The sequence below is a fragment of the Nyctibius grandis genome, chromosome 14, assembly GCF_013368605.1.
Source record: "Nyctibius grandis isolate bNycGra1 chromosome 14, bNycGra1.pri, whole genome shotgun sequence".
In the NCBI taxonomy this organism is placed as follows: Eukaryota; Metazoa; Chordata; class Aves; order Nyctibiiformes; family Nyctibiidae; genus Nyctibius; species Nyctibius grandis.
In genome coordinates this window covers 13,908,209-13,928,480 of record NC_090671.1, presented here as the reverse complement: position 1 = coordinate 13,928,480, position 20,272 = coordinate 13,908,209, and the positions used below count along the sequence as shown (strand labels likewise).

At 61.8% G+C, this 20,272-nt stretch overlaps 2 protein-coding genes across 2 annotated transcripts in view; one reads left to right on the top strand and one right to left on the bottom strand.

The window, feature by feature from the left end:
- The first annotated feature begins 2,423 nt into the window (after window positions 1-2,423).
- On the top strand, window positions 2,424-3,203 carry PHETA1 (PH domain containing endocytic trafficking adaptor 1). Its single transcript, XM_068412954.1, has one exon. It carries the CDS (start codon window positions 2,424-2,426, stop codon window positions 3,201-3,203), a length of 780 nt encoding a protein of 259 aa, XP_068269055.1.
- A 4,378-nt stretch (window positions 3,204-7,581) lies between these two features.
- Window positions 7,582-20,272, bottom strand: part of CUX2 (cut like homeobox 2) — a 70,415-nt gene continuing 57,724 nt past the window's right edge. Inside the window, 15 exon segments of the mRNA XM_068412944.1 lie at window positions 7,582-8,224; window positions 9,905-10,178; window positions 10,287-10,475; window positions 10,717-10,986; window positions 11,486-11,645; window positions 12,081-12,856; window positions 13,980-14,081; window positions 15,374-15,985; window positions 16,231-16,487; window positions 16,622-16,680; window positions 17,316-17,507; window positions 18,263-18,367; window positions 19,044-19,092; window positions 19,328-19,394; window positions 19,482-19,558. Coding sequence (XP_068269045.1) covers window positions 7,582-8,224; window positions 9,905-10,178; window positions 10,287-10,475; window positions 10,717-10,986; window positions 11,486-11,645; window positions 12,081-12,856; window positions 13,980-14,081; window positions 15,374-15,985; window positions 16,231-16,487; window positions 16,622-16,680; window positions 17,316-17,507; window positions 18,263-18,367; window positions 19,044-19,092; window positions 19,328-19,394; window positions 19,482-19,558 — 3,832 coding nt within the window.

Below are 20,272 nucleotides of genomic sequence, written 5' to 3'. Positions count from 1 at the left end.
GTGCCAGTCCTCACCTTCCCCCGGGCATCCATCCAGGTGTCTCCATTTAGCCCACACCGAGGGCTAAAAACCAACCAGCTGTTCTATCACCCAAGACCCCTCCCCAGCTGAAAAAGGGAACTGGGAAAAGGAGGGAGAGTCGTGGGTTGAAATTTAAACAGATTTAATAAGAAAACCAATATCAATACTGATACAAAAGGCATAAAGTTATACTCAGCCCATAGAGTGGTGGCAAGTTCCTCCAGGGACAGCAACTGTTGAAAAGGGAGGGGGAAGGAGGGGGAACAAAAGCCCCATCCAACCCCCCATTTATAGTGGATGTGAGGTTAATGTTACAGGATACACCTGTGGGCCAGCCTGGGGCAGCTGCCCTGGATTTAATTGCTAATGGCCTTGATCACCATCCCACAGCTGGCCACAGACTGAAACAAAAAGTAACAGAAAATGGATCCTATAAATTTTATCCCCACAAAACCAGGACACCAGGCCACTCAGCTCCTGCCTCAGCTTGTTTTTGTGTCCACCCCATCCATCGACCTCTCCCGGTCCCCACCAGACGCTCCTGGGCAGCCACTCTCTGCCCCAAAAACCTGACTCAGGGCTGTGCAGTCACTGTCAGCACCAAGCTCCCAGATTGCCCACCCATGAGTATATCCATCCATACATCCATGTGTACATTCATGCGTACATCCATCCATCCACATGTACATTCATGTGTACATCCATGAGTACATCCATCCATACATCCATGTGTACAACCACATGTACATTCATGTGTACATCCATCCATACATCCATGTGTACATCCACATGTACATCCACACGTACATCCATGTGTACATCCACGTGTACATCCATCCATGTGTACAACCACATGTACATCTGTGCATACATCCATGTGTACATCCACATGTACATCCACACGTACATCCATGCATACATCCATGTGTACATCCACATGTACATCCACACTTATATCCATGTGTGCGTACATCCATGTATAATGTGTACATCCATGCATATATATACACACACATCCACACATGTATACATCCATCCATGTGTACATCCATACGTCCACCCATGCGTACCCCCCCGGACGTCCGCACCCCCCTGCACTCCCCGGGTCCGTGCTCCCGTCCCTCCCGGCGCTGCCCGGAGCTCGGCCCCGGTGCCCGGAGGTTTGTCCCGCCGGGGGTTCGGGCCGAGACGGGACCTGCCAGCACCGGGGCCGAACCCCGGAGCGGTTCCTCAGCCGGGCGAAGGGGCCCCCCCCGGGCCGCCCCGGGCCGCGGTGAGGGGCGGTGGCGGAGGAGGAGCCAGGCGGGAGCCGCGCTCCGCCCGCCGGGGCCGGGCCGGGCCAGCGGGGCGGCAGGAGCCGGGGACAAAGGTGGCCGTGCGGGACCGGGAGCGGGGCCGGGAGCGGGGCCGGGAGGGGGAGCGGGGCCGGGGGGGCCGCAGCGGAGCGGGGCGGAGCGGGCAGGGACCGAGCCGGAGCGGGGCCGCCCGGGGCCGGGGGAGGGCGGCTGTCCCGCTCCCCAACGTCCCCAAGAGTTTGGGGACCCCAAAGAGGTCCCCGAGCTGCGTGGGGGAAAGGGGTCCGCTGGGTGCCCCGGGAGCCCCCGTCTCATCTCCTCGAACCCTTTCAATAGGAATATAATATTCCTGGCACGCGTCTGCCTTGTGCTCCGCGGGCTGGGCTGACGTGCTAAACCCACAGCCGTCCCGACGTGCTAAACCCACAGCCGTCCCGGTGCCGGAGCCAGCAGCCGGAGTGGGGACACCGGGGTGCTGGTCCCCACAGCCCCCTCGCACCGTCCAACCCAGATCCAGCGCTCCCACGGCCCCCACGGCCACCTGCGCATCGCTGATGCTGGCGGCTGTTGGAGACCGGAGCTAGAGGCACAGTCCAGGTAGGTGGAAAGCCTGGCACGGCGAGGCCACCGGTGATCAGGGGACAAGGGGAGAGGTGGCCTTGCCCAGGTGACAGGTTTCGTGGCCACGGCTCTCCGGAGCGGCAGCCGGATCTGCGGCGCAGGCCATAAACCCTCCCTGCGTGCGGCGGGGAGGAGCGCCGCGACACAGGGCAAACACGGCGCCGGCGGTAAGGTCACCTGCGCCAGGTGACGTGGGGCACCACGACGAGCCCTGCCTGGGGCTCCTCTGTGGGAAAACACTCAGCTGGGGGGGGAACCCCACCCCAGGGAGCCCCAGGGCACCCCAACCCACCCGGCACCTTGGCTGGGAGCAGGGTTATCCCAGCTGCGATCACGCGGTTGTTTATTCACCGGCTCCATTTCCTGGGTGCCAGGGCCGGTGCCACTGGGAACAAAATGCTGGCGGCTTATTACCGTGCAATTAATGCCACCCTCCGTGTGCCGGCGGGCAGCTGAGCACCCTCTGTCCCCGCAGGGCGCGGAGCCATGAAGCTGAACGAGCGGAGCCTGGCGTTTTATGCCACCTGCGACTCGCCGGCCGACAACGCCGGCTTCCTCTACAAGCGCGGCGAGCGGCACACGGCGTATCACCGCCGCTGGTTCGTGCTCAAGGGCAACATGCTCTTCTACTTCGAGGAGCGGGAGAGCCGGGAGCCGGTGGGCGTCATCGTGCTGGAGGGTTGCACCGTGGAGCTCTGCGATTCGGCTGAGGAATTCACCTTCGCCATCCGCTTCGGCGGTGCCAAGTCGCGCACCTACGTGCTGGCGGCCGAGAGCCAGGCTGCCATGGAGGCGTGGGTGAAGTCGCTCTCGCGGGCCAGCTTCGACTACATGCGCCTGGTGGTGCGGGAGCTGGAGAAGCAGCTGGAGGAGATGCGCTGGGGGCTGGCCGGTGGATGTGGGGGCTGCCGGGGGCCACCCGGCTCCTGGAAGCTGAAACCCTCGGGGCCAGAGCGGTCCCCGGAGCGGCTGCCAGCTCTGCCCGCCATCCTGCCGAAGGAGAACGGCTGCGCGGTGTGGAATAATGTGCCAGGAGCAGATCGGCTGCCTGAAACCTCCAGCTGCGGCGGGCACGACGGTGAGGGGACCCCGCGGCCGCCGCCACTGCCACCGCGCAGGCGGGCATCGAGCAGCGAGGCGGGCAGTGCCGGGGTGGCCATGGCGGAGAGCCCGTCCACCTTCTGCCAGCTCCACGAGCGGTATGGCCGGGAGGTGGCCCAGCTGCGGCAGGACTGGCTGGAGAGGCGGCGTGGCCCCCGGCTCTGAGAGCTGGCCAAGCCCTGGGGACCGAGCCAGCCTGTCCCGTCAGGACCCGTGGTGCAGAGATTGTCCTTGGTGCCACCTCGGTCCCCTCCTCACCCCAGGATGTGCAGCCCTGTCCGTGGCAGTGATGGACACCTGCTGATGGTGCCACCAAGGGCCCAGCGCCGAGGGACACTAGTGCTGCTCTGTGGTGGTGAAACGCCAGCCTGGCACCGATGGCAGCTGGGCTCAGCGTGCTGCCAGCCAGGTGCGAAACCTCCGGGCTCTTGGGCATCTCATGCCAGGCAGTGGGTGCTCCCCGCAGGGGTGTACCCCCAGCCATGCCCAGGCGTGGGTGCAGGGTGGTCCACCCAGCGCAAGCGACCTACGAACCGCTTGCTGGCTGATGCCTCCTGGGAATCGACCACTGCACGGGGTCTGCTGGGGCCTCTTGATGCTCTTGCAGCGGGGTCACGCAACGACAATGCTTTTGGAGGAGGATTTTGATGGGGTCTCGCCCGCCTGAGTCCTTGCGTGGGTGTTTCACAGCTGGGGAGCTGGCAACCACCTTCCCCTCCCTGCCCGGCCCAAGCGCCTGGCTGAGGGCGGCCGAGCTCCGCCGGATCCCTCTGCTCCAGCAGGATGTGGTTTGAAAATGAAAATATCAGCGAGCACAGCCCTTCCTTAACGGAGCAGCACCGGCTGCCTGGGGAGCTGGGGACACCCGGCACCGGGCAGTTTGCGCAGGGGGCTCGCTGCTCACAGCCCAGCCGGTGAGCCCGCAGCGGGCAGACCCCGAGGGCACCGCGGCGGCTGCGGGCACCACCTTGCCAGGCAGATATTTCGGGGCAGGGCATCATCCCCCAGCTAAGGGGAAGCATCGCTCGTGGCAGCAAATGGGAACGTATGTGTCAGCGGCGGAGGGTGTCGAATGATTCATGTGCCCAACCAGAGCGAAGCTGGTGTCTCATGCCAGCGTTTCTCTTTTATTTCCCCAAGGGTTTATATTGACACTAAAGCTGCTGGTCTGGAGGTGGGGTGACCTACCCCACGTCTGGGGCGAGCAGCCGGGGTGCCCTGGGTTTGGGCCAGTGGTTCCAGCTCCTTTTGCCCCCTTGGGACAGGGACAAGGTTTTGCTACAACAAAAGTTGTTTCAGAAATTCCCTCCTGGTCCTGGTTCTCGTTTGTGCCTTTAAGGCCCTGGGCAGGAGGGCCCAGGTGGGAATTACTCCTCTGTTTTAATGCTCCTCCTGTCCCCACCATGTCCGTGGGGCTGGGCAGGGACTGTGTCACCTGAGTGGGACACGGCTGATGCCAGGGTCTTGCAGCACTCTGGAGCCCTACATCTGCCTGATGGGATGGGATGGGAGGGATGGGATGGATGAGATGGGATGGATGGGATGGGAGAGACGGGATGGGTGGGATGGGAGAGATGGGATGGGATGGAATGGATGGGATGGCATTGATGGGATGGGATGGTGCCACTCGGGGGACATTGGGACACAGAGCGCCAGGGTGGTCCCACAGCAGGGACAGCACAGTCCTGCCCTCCATGACAGCTCAAACCACCGGGCACAGGTGACCAACACAGGGCTTTGGGCACTGGAAAAGCCACCCTGAGGAAGAGCCGGGAGCACGGCCCTCTCACCGTCTCACCAGTGGAAATGGCACCGGGTGCCGTGGCGTGAGATGCTGGCACGTTACAGGCTGGGTGGGGTGTTACAACCATCCCTCCAAACCTGGGTTACAGGCAGCACCACGTGATGCCCACCCAGGTTTGGGTCCCCCTGCTTGGGTGGCCCTGCACCCTTGGTGGAACGCTCGCCCGGAGCCGCCGCAGAGCGCGGAGCCCAGCTCCTGGCCGGGCATGGACCCCGCTATGTGTTTCGGCGTCTGGAGCGGTGCCACTGGGTGCAGTTACACCCACAGCACCCAGATGGTCAACCCGGCCCGTCAGTCGGCTGCAGAGGAAGACTCCGGGTTCCATGGCAGCTGGCCCAGCTTCTCCAGACGTTCACATATTCATTAGAAATAAATCCTTCCAACATGTTAGCCGACAAACAGGCTTAAACAGATACGCAACATATGGATTTATTAATTCATCAGACACAAACACCCCCACCTCGCGTGGGAAGCTGCGAGTTCGTCTGGCGATGGCTGGCTCCAGAGCAGAGCCATGCCAGGCTGAACCTCCCGCCCAAGGATGCTCAGCTACCCCGGGGGCAGGAGCAAACCTGTACCAGGGATGAGCCCGGGGATTTCACGGGGCAGGATCGCACCCTGTGCTGGACTAACCCCATTCAACACCCTCTTTTTGGGAGGTGTTTACAGCAGTGAGAGCTCTCGCCATAAACCCAGAGCGAGCCTGTGCTCCTTGGAAGGAGCCAAGATCAACCCAGGTGCCCGTCCCAGCTGCCTCCGGACAAAACACACCCCAAGGCCAGAGTCGTATCCAACTTGTGTATTTAGTGGCTCTTTTACAGAACTTGTTCCTTCCAAAAATTGTTAAAACAAAGTTCATCGATCTCATAGAAACTTTTGAAGTACAGTACACGAGCCCAACAAAACCGTGACGGGGATGTCCTGCTAACTTCAACACAATAGGGGTGCCGTGCTCAAGACCATCCTAAGTGCTTCCTCGAATCCCGTTCCACTAGAGCGGGAGAAGAGCAGTCAATGGTTGCTCCTCAACCTTCTGTGGCGCGGCGGCGGGGGGAAAGAGCGGCCGGGGGCAAGCTGGGGCTGGGGCTGGCAAGCTGAGGAGAGCCGTGCCTTCGCGGAGCCGCTTTGAGCATCGCTCCCCGACTACCACCCAAATATAAAAATACCTTCTCTTCGGATAAAAACAGTGGAAAATCAGTCAATGCACAGCCCCGGAGCCTGGCAGGGAGCCCTCCCGCTGCCCGTCCTGCTGGGCGATGGCTGATGCCACGCGGGCAGGGCACAGAGCAGCCCAGCGCGGTCCCCACCCCATGGCGTTTAAAGGCATTTTGTTAACAGCGGGGACAGGGAGGTGGCGGGGATGGTGCCACCACCGAGCTCCTGCGCCTTTGCACGAGGCCAAGCCAAAGCCGGATGGCGCTTTGCCCAATTCAGGCCTGAGCTTGCCCAAGCCCAGCGTGACGGCCCGGGGCTCATCCTGGCTTCACCGGCAGCAATCGCGGCTCCCTGACCCACGCCTGGGGACACGGCCGCGGCGAGGGGACGCTCCTGCCCGGGTGCTCTCCCTAAAAAAGTGCTTCAGCCACAAGAGCTGGCTGTGATGCTGGGAGCAGCCCCGAGCAGGGCTCGGCCCCCCTGGGTGCTGGTCCCCATGGACTGGTGCCCAGCTGCAAAGCTCAGAGGCTCCATCTTTTTTCTTTCCCAACCAGACGAGGGCAGAGCGTGGGGCACCAGGAGCCCACGGATGCCCATCGTGGGGCACCAGGAGCCCATGGGATGCCCATCGTGGGGCACCGGGAGCCCACGGATGCCCATCGTGGGGCACCGGGAGCCCACGGATGCCCATCCCCAGCGAGCTGGAGCTGTCCCCGAGCATCACACCCGGGTCCCTCTCCCCAAACACCAGACATGGGTTGGTTCCTTTTGCTTTTGCATTATTTTTTCTCTTCCTTCGGGACGTCGGGGCTGCCAACGGCCGCCGGCTGGAGACAGTGCGAGGGCCGGCGTTGGGACCACGCTACATCTTGTTCCAGGAAGCTATTGGAGACATTCCTACAACCTACACAACCGCACGGGACACTCTGCGTTACAAAGGTTCCAAAAAAAAACCATAAACCACCAGAATGAAATACATCCTCGATGGCAGCAAGGTTTTGGCTTTAGAGTCTTCGGGGACTGTGGCACAGTCTGTGGCGGGGGCAGAAGCGACGCGGCGTCTTACAGACGGGGGTGGGAACGGCTCGGCCAAAGTTGCTTGGGTTTGGTCAGTCTCATAGTGCTTCTCGATGGCTTTGCTCAGGCAGTCTCTTCTGAGGGTTGGTTTTTTGTTTGTTTGTTCATTTTTAATCTCATCCAGTGGCAAACTACAAGACTTCAGTGTACATTTAATGACACGACTGCTACATCATCTTGATTTTTTATAGCTATCTTTAATATCAAAGCAGCTTAAGCTGTTAATAAATTCCAAAGTATCCTTTTATTAAAATATCTAAAAGAGGTCTATAAATATTTTTTGTTTTCTTTTTTTTTTTTGCCTTTTCTTTTCTAAAATTGTTCCCAGTTTTTTTCACATTTAAAACAAAAGAGAGGGGTGGCTTCATTGGGTGGGGGGGAGGCCCTTTCCATGGGCGCTCCCCTCCGTGGCGCCGGCAGCCTGTGGCCTCTCGGTGCGCACTGCTTTTAACAAAATATATATATATATATATATATATGGGGGGTGTGTATATATATTCAGGGTGCTCAGAACTCCCACTCGAGGGCCTCCTCGCGGTTGGCGGCCCGCTCCAGGCGGTGGATGATGTTGTTGAGGTTGGCCATCTTCTCATGGCGCCGCTGGATGCTGGTGCTGAGCCGGGGGCCGGGAGCCGGCGGCAGCGCCGGTGAAACCGGCCCGGCAGAGGACGGTCCCGGTGAGGCCGAACCGGTGAGGCCGGGCGAGGAGGCTGCCGAGGGCGATGTCGGGGAGACCTCCAAGCTGCAACGGGACGACCCCGCGGAGGACTGGGAGCTGTCAGGGTGCGGCAGCGGTGGGGGTCCCGCGGTGGTGGCGGCACCGGCACGGCCCCCTCGCCGCGGGAGGCTGCCGGCGCTGGGGGCTGCGGCATGGGGGGCTGCCCCCCGCTCCTCCTGGGGAGGGCCGGTCCCCTCGGCCGGGCTGTGCGAGTCCCGCCGGCGGCCCCAGGCGCCCGCCTCCCCCTGCTCTTCCTTCACCTTCACGGCGCAGGGGTGCTCGTCCCCCCCAAACACGGGTTTACGGTCCTCGGCATCCGAATCAGGGCTGTGCGGGGCCCGGCGCCCCGGGACGGCCGCCCCGCTGCTCTGCTCCGGGTCTGTGTCGTTGTCCTGCGAGCCCTCCACCAGCATCTCCCGGCGCATCCGCGACCTGCCGGGACACAACGGCCGAGGGTCGGCGTCTGCCACCCACCACGTCTTAGAATCACAGACTGGTTTAGGTTGGAAGGGACCTTAAAGCCCATCCAGTTCCAACCCCCTGCCACGGGCAGGGACACCTTCCACCAGACCAGGTTGCTCCCAGCCCCATCCAACCTGGCCTTGAACACTGCCAGGGAGGGGGCAGCCACAGCTTCTCTGGGCAACCTGGGCCAGGGTCTCACCACCCTCACAGCAAAGAATTTCTTTCTAATATCTCATCTCAATCTCCCCTCTTTCAGTTTAAAACCGTTCCCCCTTGTCGTGTCACTCCATGCCCTTGTAAAAAGCCCCTCTCCAGCTTTCATGTAGCCCCTTCAGGTACTGGAAGGTGCTAGAAGGTCTCCCTGGAGCCTTCTCTTCTCCAGGCTGACCAGCCCCAGCTCTCTTAGCCTGTCTCCAGAGCAGAGGGGCTCCAGCCTCTGTGTGGCCTCCTCTGGACTCGCTCTTGAAAAAGCATCTCCAACCAAGAAAATGCAACAACACCGAGGTGTAAAACCCCACCTTTAAAACATTTTGGGGGGAAAATCACTGCTGCTTGAACACATGGACCGGATTTTGCAACACTTCGGGCTGTTTCCAGCCAAACTGACCCAGTTTTGCGAGTGTTTTCCACTACCTTTTGTTGTTGTTGTTTAATACATCACACTTCTCAAAGGTTTACCTTAGGGCGGGTGTGTTTGCTGAGAGCAGGAGTGGCTTTCCTGGAACCACGCGAAGGGAAAGGTCGTGGGTTTAAAAACCCCGTTAGTCAATGTTTCACCAAAATGCCTGATTTTTCAAGCTCTCCCCCACACTCCCCACGTGATGGCTTCATGTGAGAAACCTCAGCCGGCTCCATAAATATTGTTGAGAGTGGGCGGCTCTTGATGTGGGTCTGAGGAGGATTCAGGAGCCACGTCTCCACCTGAGATAATGCCTGAAGATGAAGCCCGTGCTGCTCCCCGGGCCGGGCTGCTGTGGGGATGGATCCTGTGCTCCAGGAGCCTCCATAAGGCTCTCCCCCACCCATCATGGAGCTCCTGCTCAGTGGCAGGTGATGTACCGCACCAGCGAGCAGGTGGACATGAGCATGGCAACCTTTTTAGATGCTCAACATGACCTGGTCAAGGTGGTTGATGCCACTTGACCTGCCAGCCAGGGCACACAGAATCACAGAATCAATGAGGTTGGAAGAGCCCTCTGGGATCATCGAGTCCAACCATTGCCCTGACACCACCATGGCAACTAGACCAGGGCACTAAGTGCCATGTCCAGGCTTTTCTTAAACACATCCAGAGATGGTGACTCCACCACCTCCCTGGGCAGCCCCTTCCAATGGCTAATGACCCTTGCTGAGAAGAAAGGCTTCCTAATGTCCAACCTGAACCTCCCCTGGCCAAGCTTGAGGCTGTGTCCTCTTGTCCTATCGCTAGTTGCCTGGGAGAAGAGGCCGACTCCCACTGTGCTACAACCTCCCTTCAGGTAGTTTTCGTTTCAGCTGCAATCCTGCACTTGGGGACCTCCAGTGACCACATGTGGGTCTGCACCTCCTCGTCTAGGCAAGAGGGACTGGGAGGGCTGGAAGAGGAACAGTGACACCACCTTGGTGGCACAACACCATGAGATGTCCGTAGCTCGGGAGCGCCCGTACCTGTAGTTGTGGAACCAGTTGATGACAGTGTTGGTCTTGAGGTTGAGCTGGAAGGAGAGCAGCTCGATGGTCTGCTGGGAGGGGTAGGGCTCCAACTGATAGGCTTTCTTCAGGGCTTCCTTCTCCTCCGGGGCCAGCACTACCCGTGGCTTCTTGATCTGGAGGAGGCTGAGGTCCTGCGGCTGCAGGCTGGGGCTGGCGCACTCGGAGCGGGCGCCGGGGGACTCGCTGTCCGAGCCGGCGCTCATCAGCCCGTACCGACGTTTCAGGTAGGCTGCAGGAGAGGAGACCCAGCTGCGCGCCGCTCGCCCCCCCAGCCCAGGGAGCCCCCCACTCAGCCGGCACCCTGGACCCCATGGGGCTGCATCGCCCTGACCCTCACCTTTCTTCTCCAGCTTCTTCATGTCGCGCAGCTTCTCCACGTTGTGGGGGTCGTTGAGCCAGAGCTGCATGCGGACGAAGGGCTCCCTCCCCTTCAGGCTCAGCTTGTGCCACGGCTTGGGCCTGGAGAGGAGATCGGACACCGAGCCCTGCGTCAGGCCCAGGATGCTCTCCCCGAACAGCCGCTGGCCTGGCGGAGGAGAAGCAGAGGTGGTTAGAGCCGGGCGGAGGAGCGGGGCGGGCGCTCCAGTCCCCCCGCAGAGCGGGTGCACCCCATTTCCCGGCCAGAACCCTCCCCAGCATGCTGGGATCCCCCCCGAGGACCTGCAGCAAACCGGGGGGGGGGGTCTGCGGCTACGGGAATTGGGGTGATGCATCCACGCAGCCTCACCAGCAGCTCCCGAAAACCCGGGCGGGGAGAAGGTCCGCACCTAAATTGTTGTCCGTCAAGACCTCCTTGACCTTCTTGGTGATGGAGTAGGTGTCCAGCTCGGGGGACATGGCGACCATCTCCTGGATGCCCACGGGTCCCTGGCTGTTGGGGTACGCCTTCCCCCCCAGCGCAGGCACCGAACGGCTCTCAGGCTGCTGGTTTTCTTTGCTGCTCTCCAAGGCCAGGGTGAGGGGCTCCTGGCAGCCCTTCTCGTGCTCGGCGGGGCTGGGGGGCGGCGAGGGGGACGGCTGGGGCTCGGCGGGGCTGGCTGCGCGACACCGGGGGAGAGGGGTCAGCGGGGAGGGCGGGTTATTTTGGGGGTGCCCGCGGCTCTGCCCTCTGGAGCGGGGGGATGCCAGCCCAGTTTTTCCAGCGGCCACGGCAAAGCGGGAGGAGCCGGTGGGATAACTGGAGAGAAAACACCACTGGTCTAAAAAACCCGTTACTTCTTCACGGCAGGCACAAAGCCAAGGGTTTTTGTCGTGGTTTTCCTTTTTTTTTTAAAAACTCAATGAGTTTTAAAAACCATTTCTGACAAAACAACATTTGAGGATCTGTGTAACAGCCCCAAAGTGCCCAAGCGACTCATTAAGGGGGTTCAAATGAGCTGGATGCATCAGAGGAGTGGGGGGTGAAAGGGGCTTCCCAGGACCAGGGTGCAGGTAGGGGTGCTGGGGCAGCTCTGGGACGGGGGTAGGATGCGTAGGGCAGATACAGATGTGCTGGGGACACCGATGGCACGCGGGGACGGCAGAGGTGGCACTTACCCTGGGAGGGGGTCGGCTGCTGGCTGATGCCTTGGCCCAGCTGGTCGGTCAGCCAGAGCTGCATGCGGATGAAGGGCTCCCGCCCCTTCTGCGTCAGCTTGCTCCACGGCTTGGGCCGCGACAGCATGTCACTCACGCTGCCCTGGGACAGCCCCAGCACCTAGGCACCACGCAGGCGTCACCCGCTGGGGCCGGGGGGCTGCTGCCTGCCCTCCGTCCCCGCGTCGAGGGAGGGGAAGCAGGTTGCTATGTGCTGCCATGCTCACAGCCCCACGGCACATCCAGACCCCCTTGGCCCCAGCCACCGGTGTGGGGACCATGGTGGGTCCCCCTGGGATACCCAGTGAGCTGGGAGGATGGTCCCCGCAGGGCTCTGCCCAGGGGACAGGGCGTTCCTGGTGGGAAGTGCCACCAACTAGTTGGTGGTGGCCACCAGGAGACTGCTCGGGGTTGGGTCAGACCCTGAGGACTCAGCATCCTCCAAGGGGAAATCCAGCAGGGACCCTGGAAGGAGCTGGCGGAGGCCACGGATGAGCCCCAGGCTCTGGGTCGTGGAGCAGAGGGGACACCAGACCCCCCTTCTCCAGGCTGGTACCTTCTCTCCGAAGATCCTCTGGCAGATGCCGTTCTTGGCCAACTTCTCCTTGACCTGCCGGGTCAGCTCCAGCGTGTCCACCTCCCTGTACATGTACATCTCGTACTGCTCCGGCGTCAGCGGCGGCACGGTGGGCTTCAGGGTCCGCGGCACGTAGGCGGGGTAGTAGGAGAGGCGACCGCCGGCCGCCGGCTCTGCGCCACCTCCCTCCGCCTTCACCTCCGTCAGCCGCTGCGGCTCGTCGTCCGCCGGCGGCAGCTCGTCCTCATTAGCGCAGCCCTCGCCGGGCTCGCCCCGCGGCCAGCCCCGGCCGTTGGCCATGCTGGAGTAGCTCGAGGAGGAGGAGGAGAGCGAAGGCGAGACGGAGGTGTAGGGTCGGCTGAGCAGGCTCCGCTCCGACGCCCAGTGCTGGTCGAAGTAGGAGCCGGCATCGCCGATCTCCGACTTCACCTTCCGGATGATGCTCTGGACGAAGGCGGCGGGCGAGAGGACGGCCAGGGGCGGCTGCGGGGTGCCGGGGCTGGCCCCGCTCCCCTCCTCCTGCTTGACGTAGGTCGGGACGACATTCTGGCTGACGGCGGCCAGCGTGGAGCGCTCGGCGGGTGGCGTGTCCCCGGGGCGCCCGGGGCCCCCCGACTCCATCTCCAGCAGCGCCCGCTGCTGCGCCTGCATCTCCCGCCGCGCCTGCTCCAGGATGCTCTTGATGGCGTCCTCCGAGCCGCCGCCGCCCGCCCCGTTGGCCACCGCCTGCGACGCCGATGGCGGTTTGGGTTCCCCTGCGAAGGAAAGGGGTGAGGGGAGCCCTGAGGAGCGGCATGCATCGCTTCACCACGCAGCCAGAATTCGAAAAGCAGGAGAAAAGGGATTTTATCCCGATGGGGTTTGGCGTGCTCTGCATGGAGCGGGCGCGGGTCGGGACCAGCAGCGCCCACAAAGCAAAAGCTGTGACACCCCCAGCTCAAAGCGAGCTGCTTTTTTGACGATTGCAAAATAAATGCCACTACCAACACCGGCAATAGACAAACATGTTTGTTTTCCCTGTCTGTTTTTCCACCGTTCCCATCTAATTTAATTCTCTGGGATTCTGCTTTCTCAGCACACTACCTGTTCTAATGCATTGCATTGCTTGTAATTGACTGCGAGCGCAGCTGCTTGGATGATTCCTCGTGCCAGATGGATCCTGCATCCACATGTAATCACAGAATCAGTCAGGTTGGACGAGCCCTCTGGGATCATTGAGGCCAGCCATTGCCCTCACACCACCATGGCAACTAGACCAGGGCACTAAGTGCCATGGCCAGGCTTTTCTTAAACCCCTCCAGAGATGGGGACTCCACCACCTCCCTGGGCAGCCCCTTCCAACGGCTAATGACCCTTGCTGAGAAGAAATGCTTCCTAATGTCCAACCTGACCCTCCCCTGGCAAAGCTTGAGGCTGTGTCCTCTTGTCCTAGCGCTGGTTGCCTGGGAGAAGAGGCTGACTGTCCGCTACAACCTCCCTCCAGGTAGTTGTAGGCTGCACTAAGGTCACCTCTGAGCCTCCTCTTCTCCAGGCTAAACACCCCCAGCTCCCTCAGCTGTTCCTCGCAGGTCAGACCCTCCAGACCCTTCACCAGCTTGGTCGCCCTCCTCTGGACTCGCTCCAACACCTCAACATCTTTCTTGAAGTGTGGGGCCCAGGTATCATCTGGTTTGGGGCAAGGGGAAGGAAAAGTACATCCAAAGCTTCCAAAAGCCCAGGTACAAACGCCGCTGCATGGAGACTCTTCCGTCCCTAACGGTATTTAGCAGCATTTCTTCCCACCGTGCCCCAAATCTCTATGGATGTCAGCGGGGGAAATGCTGAATAAAGCCCATTTCGGCCCTGCCAGGGCTGGGCCACCCACACGCCAGCACCCACCTCCCTTCTGCGACTCGATCTCCTTCTTTGCCTGCTCCAGGATGCTTTTGATGGCGTCGTCGGAGCCGGTCTCCGGCGTCCTGATCCGCGGCGTGATGCTCCCTGATCAAAGAGGCAGGAGAACAGCTCTGTCACCCGCGCGCGGTTTACAAGCTCCGCTTGTACGTCAGGAAGCATTTACCACTCCTCGTGTTTGGTTATTTTTAGGGATGCTGGTTTTAAGACAAATGTCACTCCCGATTAGTCGCTAGCCAGAGCTCAGGGAGCCCCGGTAGCCCCTGCTGCCAGCTCTCGCCTCCAGCACGGTGTCTCCCAGCCACGTTGCTCGCCCCGTCCAAGGGCACCCACTCTGCACCGGGGTACAGGTTGCTGAGCAGAGACACGGGGACCACGTCCCCCATCCCTGGCACTGTGCCCTCCTGGCTGTGCAGGCAAAGGGTTAATGCTGGATCAGATCCAGGGGGGTAAATCGGAGCCCTCTGCGTTGAAACACCAGCAGATGCATGGACCGGCATCGCTTTGTCCCCCGTGCCACCGCGGGGACCCCAGTGACCAGCTGCCACTGCTGAGACGGGGCCAGGAGCCACTGTCCCCAGAGCCAGGTGTTGCTGTCACCACGCCACAGTCCCACAGCACCGAGACTTCATTATTGTAGCAAAACATTCCCGAGCACATTGATCCATACGCCACGCACCAGCCCGACGAATAATTAAACGGCACTTGTCAGAAGGAATGAGTGAAGCACACCCAGGGATGCAGCTTCCACGAGGGGTTGTTGTTAATTGCTACCATTTGCCGGGGCTCCATCCCGGCACCCAGCTCCATCCCACCCGGTGATGAGCAGGGGGACCATGAGGGACAATCCCCAGGTGCTACCAGTGACTCCGCGTGGCACCACAGAATCACAGAGTCAACCAGGTTGGAAGAGCCCTCTGGGATCATCGAGTCCAACAATTGCCCTGACACCACCCCGTCAACTAGACCAGGGCACTAAGTGCCATGTCCAGTCTTGTCTTAAACCCCTCCAGAGATGGTGACTCCACCACCTCCCTGGGCAGCCCCTTCCAATGGCTAATGACCCTTGCTGAGAAGAAATGCTTCCTAATGGCCAACCTGAACCTCCCTGGCCAAGCTTGAGGCTGTGTCCTCTTGTCCTATCGCTGGTTGCCTGGGAGAAGAGGCCGACTCCCACTGCGCTACAACCTCCCTTCAGGTAGTTGTAGACTGCAATAAGGTCACTTCACCACCCATCTCGCCCACACACCACAGGCCGGCGGGCATCCCCGCTGCGGCACGGGGCACCCTGGGGTGCTGCGTCGGGAGGGGGATCCCACGGCACCGCTCGCAGCACCCCAGGGCAGGACCCGTCGGCCGGGGCCACCCCAACCACTCACCTCTCTGGCGCACCTGGATAGTCCTCAGGGCCAGCACGTTCTGCTCGTCGGAGAGGAACTGCTTCATCTTGATGAACGGCTCCTTGCCCTTCACCGTCAGCTTGCGCCAGGGCTTGGGCCGGGCCAGGATCTCGCTGACGGAGCCCTGCGACAGCCCCAGCACGTAATGCCCGAAGACCCGCTGCCCGATGTTGTGCTTCAGCAGCTGCTCCTTCACCTGGAAGGCGATTTCGGCCGTGTCCAGCTGCTCCTCGTCGGCAGAGCCGCCGGCGCTGCCCTCGGCCGGCTCGCCGGGTGGGCTAGTGGCCGCCACCGTGACGCTTTTGGCCCCGAAGAAAGCGGAGGGGAAGGGCAGCCCCCCGCCTGCGCTCTCGCTCTTGTAGGCGGGCGGCTGGAGGTGGGGGGTCTTGGGGTCCCCCGAAAGCTGTTCGCCCCCCGGGAAGGGGGACAGCGAGAAAGTCTGGGGGCCATCAGGAGCCAGGGTGGGGCCAGGCAGAGGCGGGAGGGGAGTGGGGGAGGCGGGCTCGTCTGCCGGGGCGTGCTGGGGGGACGGGTACGGCTGCTCCATGCCCAGCGCATCCTTCCCCGCCTCGTCTTCGGAGTGATCCTCTTCTAGAGATGGAGGAGAGAGGAAGACGCACTGGAGTCCCCCCAGCCAGCGGCCCCAGCACGGCCTCACAGCAAATCACCTCCTGCCTCAGTTTCCCCAGGTGCCATCCCACCCCTTGTCCATCCCCCTGCCCAGCTCTGGGCTCCGGGCTCCCTCCCACAGCCGGGGCAGGATCCGGCCCCGCCGCTCACGTTCCCGGGGATGCTCCCGGTGGGACCGCGGACGCCACAGGACCCGGGGACCCTACCAGTGCTGGCCAGCAAAGTGGGCTTCTCCAGCAGGTACTTCTGCGAGGGGTAGAAAGCCTCCTTCCCCAGCAGCAGGGCCTCCTCCGCCTTCGACACGCTCTGCAAGGAGCCAAGCCGAGGTGGGAGGGGGCAGCGGAGCCCCCGGCCGCAGGGCAGTCACGCAGACCCCAGCCCGGCGAGCGTGCTGGAGCGCGCCGCGGCACTTGCCTGGGGAAGGCTGCAGCTGGCCGAGGCCACCTTCATCGCCTTCAGGATGCTGGGAGGGAGACAAGGGGGTGACTCTCAGGCATCCCGCTGCCATCCAGCTGCCGAGCGTTACGGCTGCCGAGGCGGCGCCCGGCCGGCCGGGGCAGAGGCGGGCAGCAGGTGCGGACGCCCGTCGAGCCGTACCTCAGCTCCGTTTTGATCTCCTCGTAGTCCGCCTGCGCCTGCAGCTTCTCCTCCAGCTTCTGTGGAGCAGAGGAGGGGAGTCACACAGAATCACAGGATCAATCAGGTTGGAAGAGCCCTTTGGGATCATCGAGTCCAACCATTGCCCTGACACCACCATGGCAACTAGACCAGGGCACTAAGTGCCATGTCCAGGCTTTTCTTAAACACATCCAGAGATGGGGACTCCACCACCTCCCTGGCAGCCCCTTGCAATGGCTAATGACCCTTGCTGAGAAGAAATGCTTCCTCATGTCCAACCTGAACCTCCCCTGGCCAAGCTTGAGGCTGTGTCCTCTTGTCCTATCGCTGGTTGCCTGGGAGAAGAGGCCGACTCCCACTCCACTACAACCTCCCTCCAGGTAGTTGTAGACTGCACTAAGGTCACCTCTGAGCCTCCTCTTCTCCAGGCTAAACAACCCCAGCTCCCTCAGCCATTCCTTGTAGGTCAGACCCTCCAGACCCTTCACCAGCTTGGTCGCCCTCCTCTGGACTCGCTCCAACACCTCAACATCTCTCTTGAAGTGCGGGGCCCAGAACTGGACACAGGATTCAAGGTGCGGCCTCACCAGTGCCCAGCACAGAGGGACAATCACTTCCCCAGACAGGCTGGCTGCACTATTCCTAGTGTAGTCCCCAGCCCCCGTGGACGCACCTCGATGGCTTCGTTCTTGGCAGCCAGCTGCCCCTCCAGCTCCGCGATCTGGTTGGCAGAGGACTCCTCCAGCTCCTGCAGCGAGCTCTGGAGGTGCTGGACGTCCTTCAGGAGCCGCAGGATCTCCCGGTCCTTGGCAGCCAGAGCCGCCTCCAGCCTCGACCCTGAGCACATGGAATAGTTCACTTTGTCCTGCCGGGAGAGGGGACACCGTCAGCTCCCGGCCACCTAACGCGGGGACACAGGCCACCCTCCCCATCAGATGCGTCCCCGCAGGGAGCAGGAGAGCCCAGGACTCAGCCCCACGGGATGGGGATGCGGGTGACGCAGCCGTGGGCAGGGACAGACCTTTCCTCTGCCCTTACAGGTCTCCCAGGTACGTCTGCTCCGTGCTATGGGGGTGCACGTCCTCCACCCCACAGAAGGCTGGGGCTGCAGGTAGGGTATGGCCAACGCTACCACCCCCATGGTGGAAAAATGCCTCAGTCACGGGCATTTCGGGCTTGTTCCCAAACATGATGGGTGTTCCCAAACGCAAAAGGGTGCTCCTGAATGCAACGGGGTGTTCCCAAGTGCAATGGGATGCTCCTGAACATGCCAGGGTGCTCCTGGCTGCTATGGGGTGCTGTGGGCACTATGAGGTGCTCCTAGCTATGATGGGGTGCTCCCAAGTGCAACGGGATGCTCCTCAACATGACAGGGTGCTCCTGGCTGCTATGGGGTGCTGTGGGTGCTTTGAGGTGCTCCTAGCTATGATGGGGTGCTCCCAAGTGCAATGGGATGCTCCTCAACATGCCAGGGTGCTCCTGGCTGCTATGGGGTGCTCCCAGCTATGATGGGGTGCTCCCAAGTGCAGTGGGATGCTCCTGGCTGCAACCAATGCTCCCGGTCATGACAGGGTGCTGCCAGGCGTGACGGGTGCCACCGTCCCCGAGGGGTGCCCTCACCCTGGCAGCGCCCGGCGGGGAGCAGCAGGCCAGGCGCAGGGAGCTGTTCACGGCCGCCAGCTGCTCCCGCAGGCTCTCCACCTCCCTCTGCGCCGCCTCCGCTCGCTGCAAGAGAGCAGAAAGCGCGTCAGGCCGGGCACCCGCAGGGCATCCCACCCCACGCGGTGCTCCAGGGTCTGCACCGACCCACGCCTCCCACTCCCACCACCGCCACCATAAGCCCCCCCCCATATTACAGAATCAATCAGGTTGGAAGAGCCCTCTGGGATCATCGAGTCCAACCATTGCCCTGACACCACCATGGCAACTAGACCAGGGCACTAAGTGCCATGGCCAGGCTTTTCTTAAACCCCTCCAGAGATGGGGACTCCACCACCTCCCTGGGCAGCCCCTTCCAATGGCTAATGACCCTTGCTGAGAAGAAATGCTTCCTAATGTCCAACATGCCCGGGAGAGGCTGAAGGTGACAAACGCCGGCTCCAGCAGCCAGAATGGAGACTGGCAGAAGCCCCAACACACCAGTGACCCCCAAAACACAGGTCAGGGGGTCCCACTGGGCTGGTTCGGAGGAGCCACTTGGCAAAGGAAAGCAGAGCCCCCCTTTATAGGGCTGCCCAGTCCTGGAGCTTGGTCACCCCGTCCCATTTTCAGGGACAGACACCCAGGCCACGGGGATGCTCGGGGTGCTGTGGTGAGCACAATGCCTGGGCTCGGCGGGGAGAACCCCATCAGCCCTGGGGTACGTGCCCTGCGCTGGCTGGGAAGTCCCCTCCCGGCTCACCTGGTTGGCTTTTTCGAGGTTCGTCATGATCATGGCTACTTCGTCCGCCCTGCGATAAGAAAGGAAGAGGCGTCAGCCGGTGCGGAGGCAAGGGACACAGCCCCCCACGGCGGCGAGGGCCCCTGCCTTAGGGTTGGGGACCCCCCTGACTTGGGGGGCTGCTGTGGGCACTTAAAGCATCTCAGCTCCCCCAGCAGCACCGCGGGGACACCCTGGCACTGCCTGGCTCAGCCTCGGACACGCCAACGGCCTCCGGGCACGACCGGGCATCGCCGGTGACTTACTTGGACGCAGCTTCCTCGTCGTATTTACACCGCAGCTCCAGCAGCTCCGTCTGGGTGGCCTTCAGCGCTGGGAGGAGGAAGAGGAGGGTGAGTTGTGAAGTGTGGGGCTTGGCCCCCGCCGTGGCCAGCAGCCCCTTGCCCCAGCCCCCCCTACCTGCATGGAGCACTTTGATCTTCTCCTCTGCCTCCCCGAGCCGAGCAGCCAAAGTGACCTGTGCCTCCTGCAGCCCCCTGCGAGAGACGGGCATCGGCGACGCGCCGGCAGCACCACGGCCGTGCCGACCCCGCAGCCCCCCGAGACCCCCTCGCTGTGTCCCCTCCTCTGGGATGCTGGGGCAAGACCGGTGGGCGCCGGGATGTGTTCAAGCCGTGTCACCCCCTGATGTTAACGGGTTTATTGCCCCAGATGTGAAAAAATTCACTTTGGGCTGAAAATGGTCCCTGTGGCTGAAACCCCTCCGACGGGGGGGATGGCAGCCCAGCCCCGCCTGTAATTAACGGGAGCAGGGGAAGCAATCAGGGAAAAGTTGTTCTGCATTATTTATAGCCTGCACTTGCCAGGAACTTACTAGCAGAGATCTGCAATTTAGGGTTTGAAGATGCCTCGTTTGTTTCCCAGCGCAGCGTGTTAAGGAATAACAACAACGGCACCGGGAAAGCCGGAGCGTCCCTGTTAAAAGGGCATGTAACGGGGTTCATCCTCCCACCCGAGCAAAGCCACCACGTGCCAGGGAGATGGCATGAGAGGCCGGCACGAGGGACCTGTCCCGGCTCTGCCTGCACCCACCGCTGCCCTAAAACCACCTGGGATTGGGGACGGACGGACAGACGGATGCCTGGAGCGCCTCAGACTGTGTATCAGGCTTCTGGACTGGATGTACCCGCTCTCAACCCGGCCACCAAAGGAGGCACAAAGGGAAGGAGGGGAGGGAAGGACAGACAGAC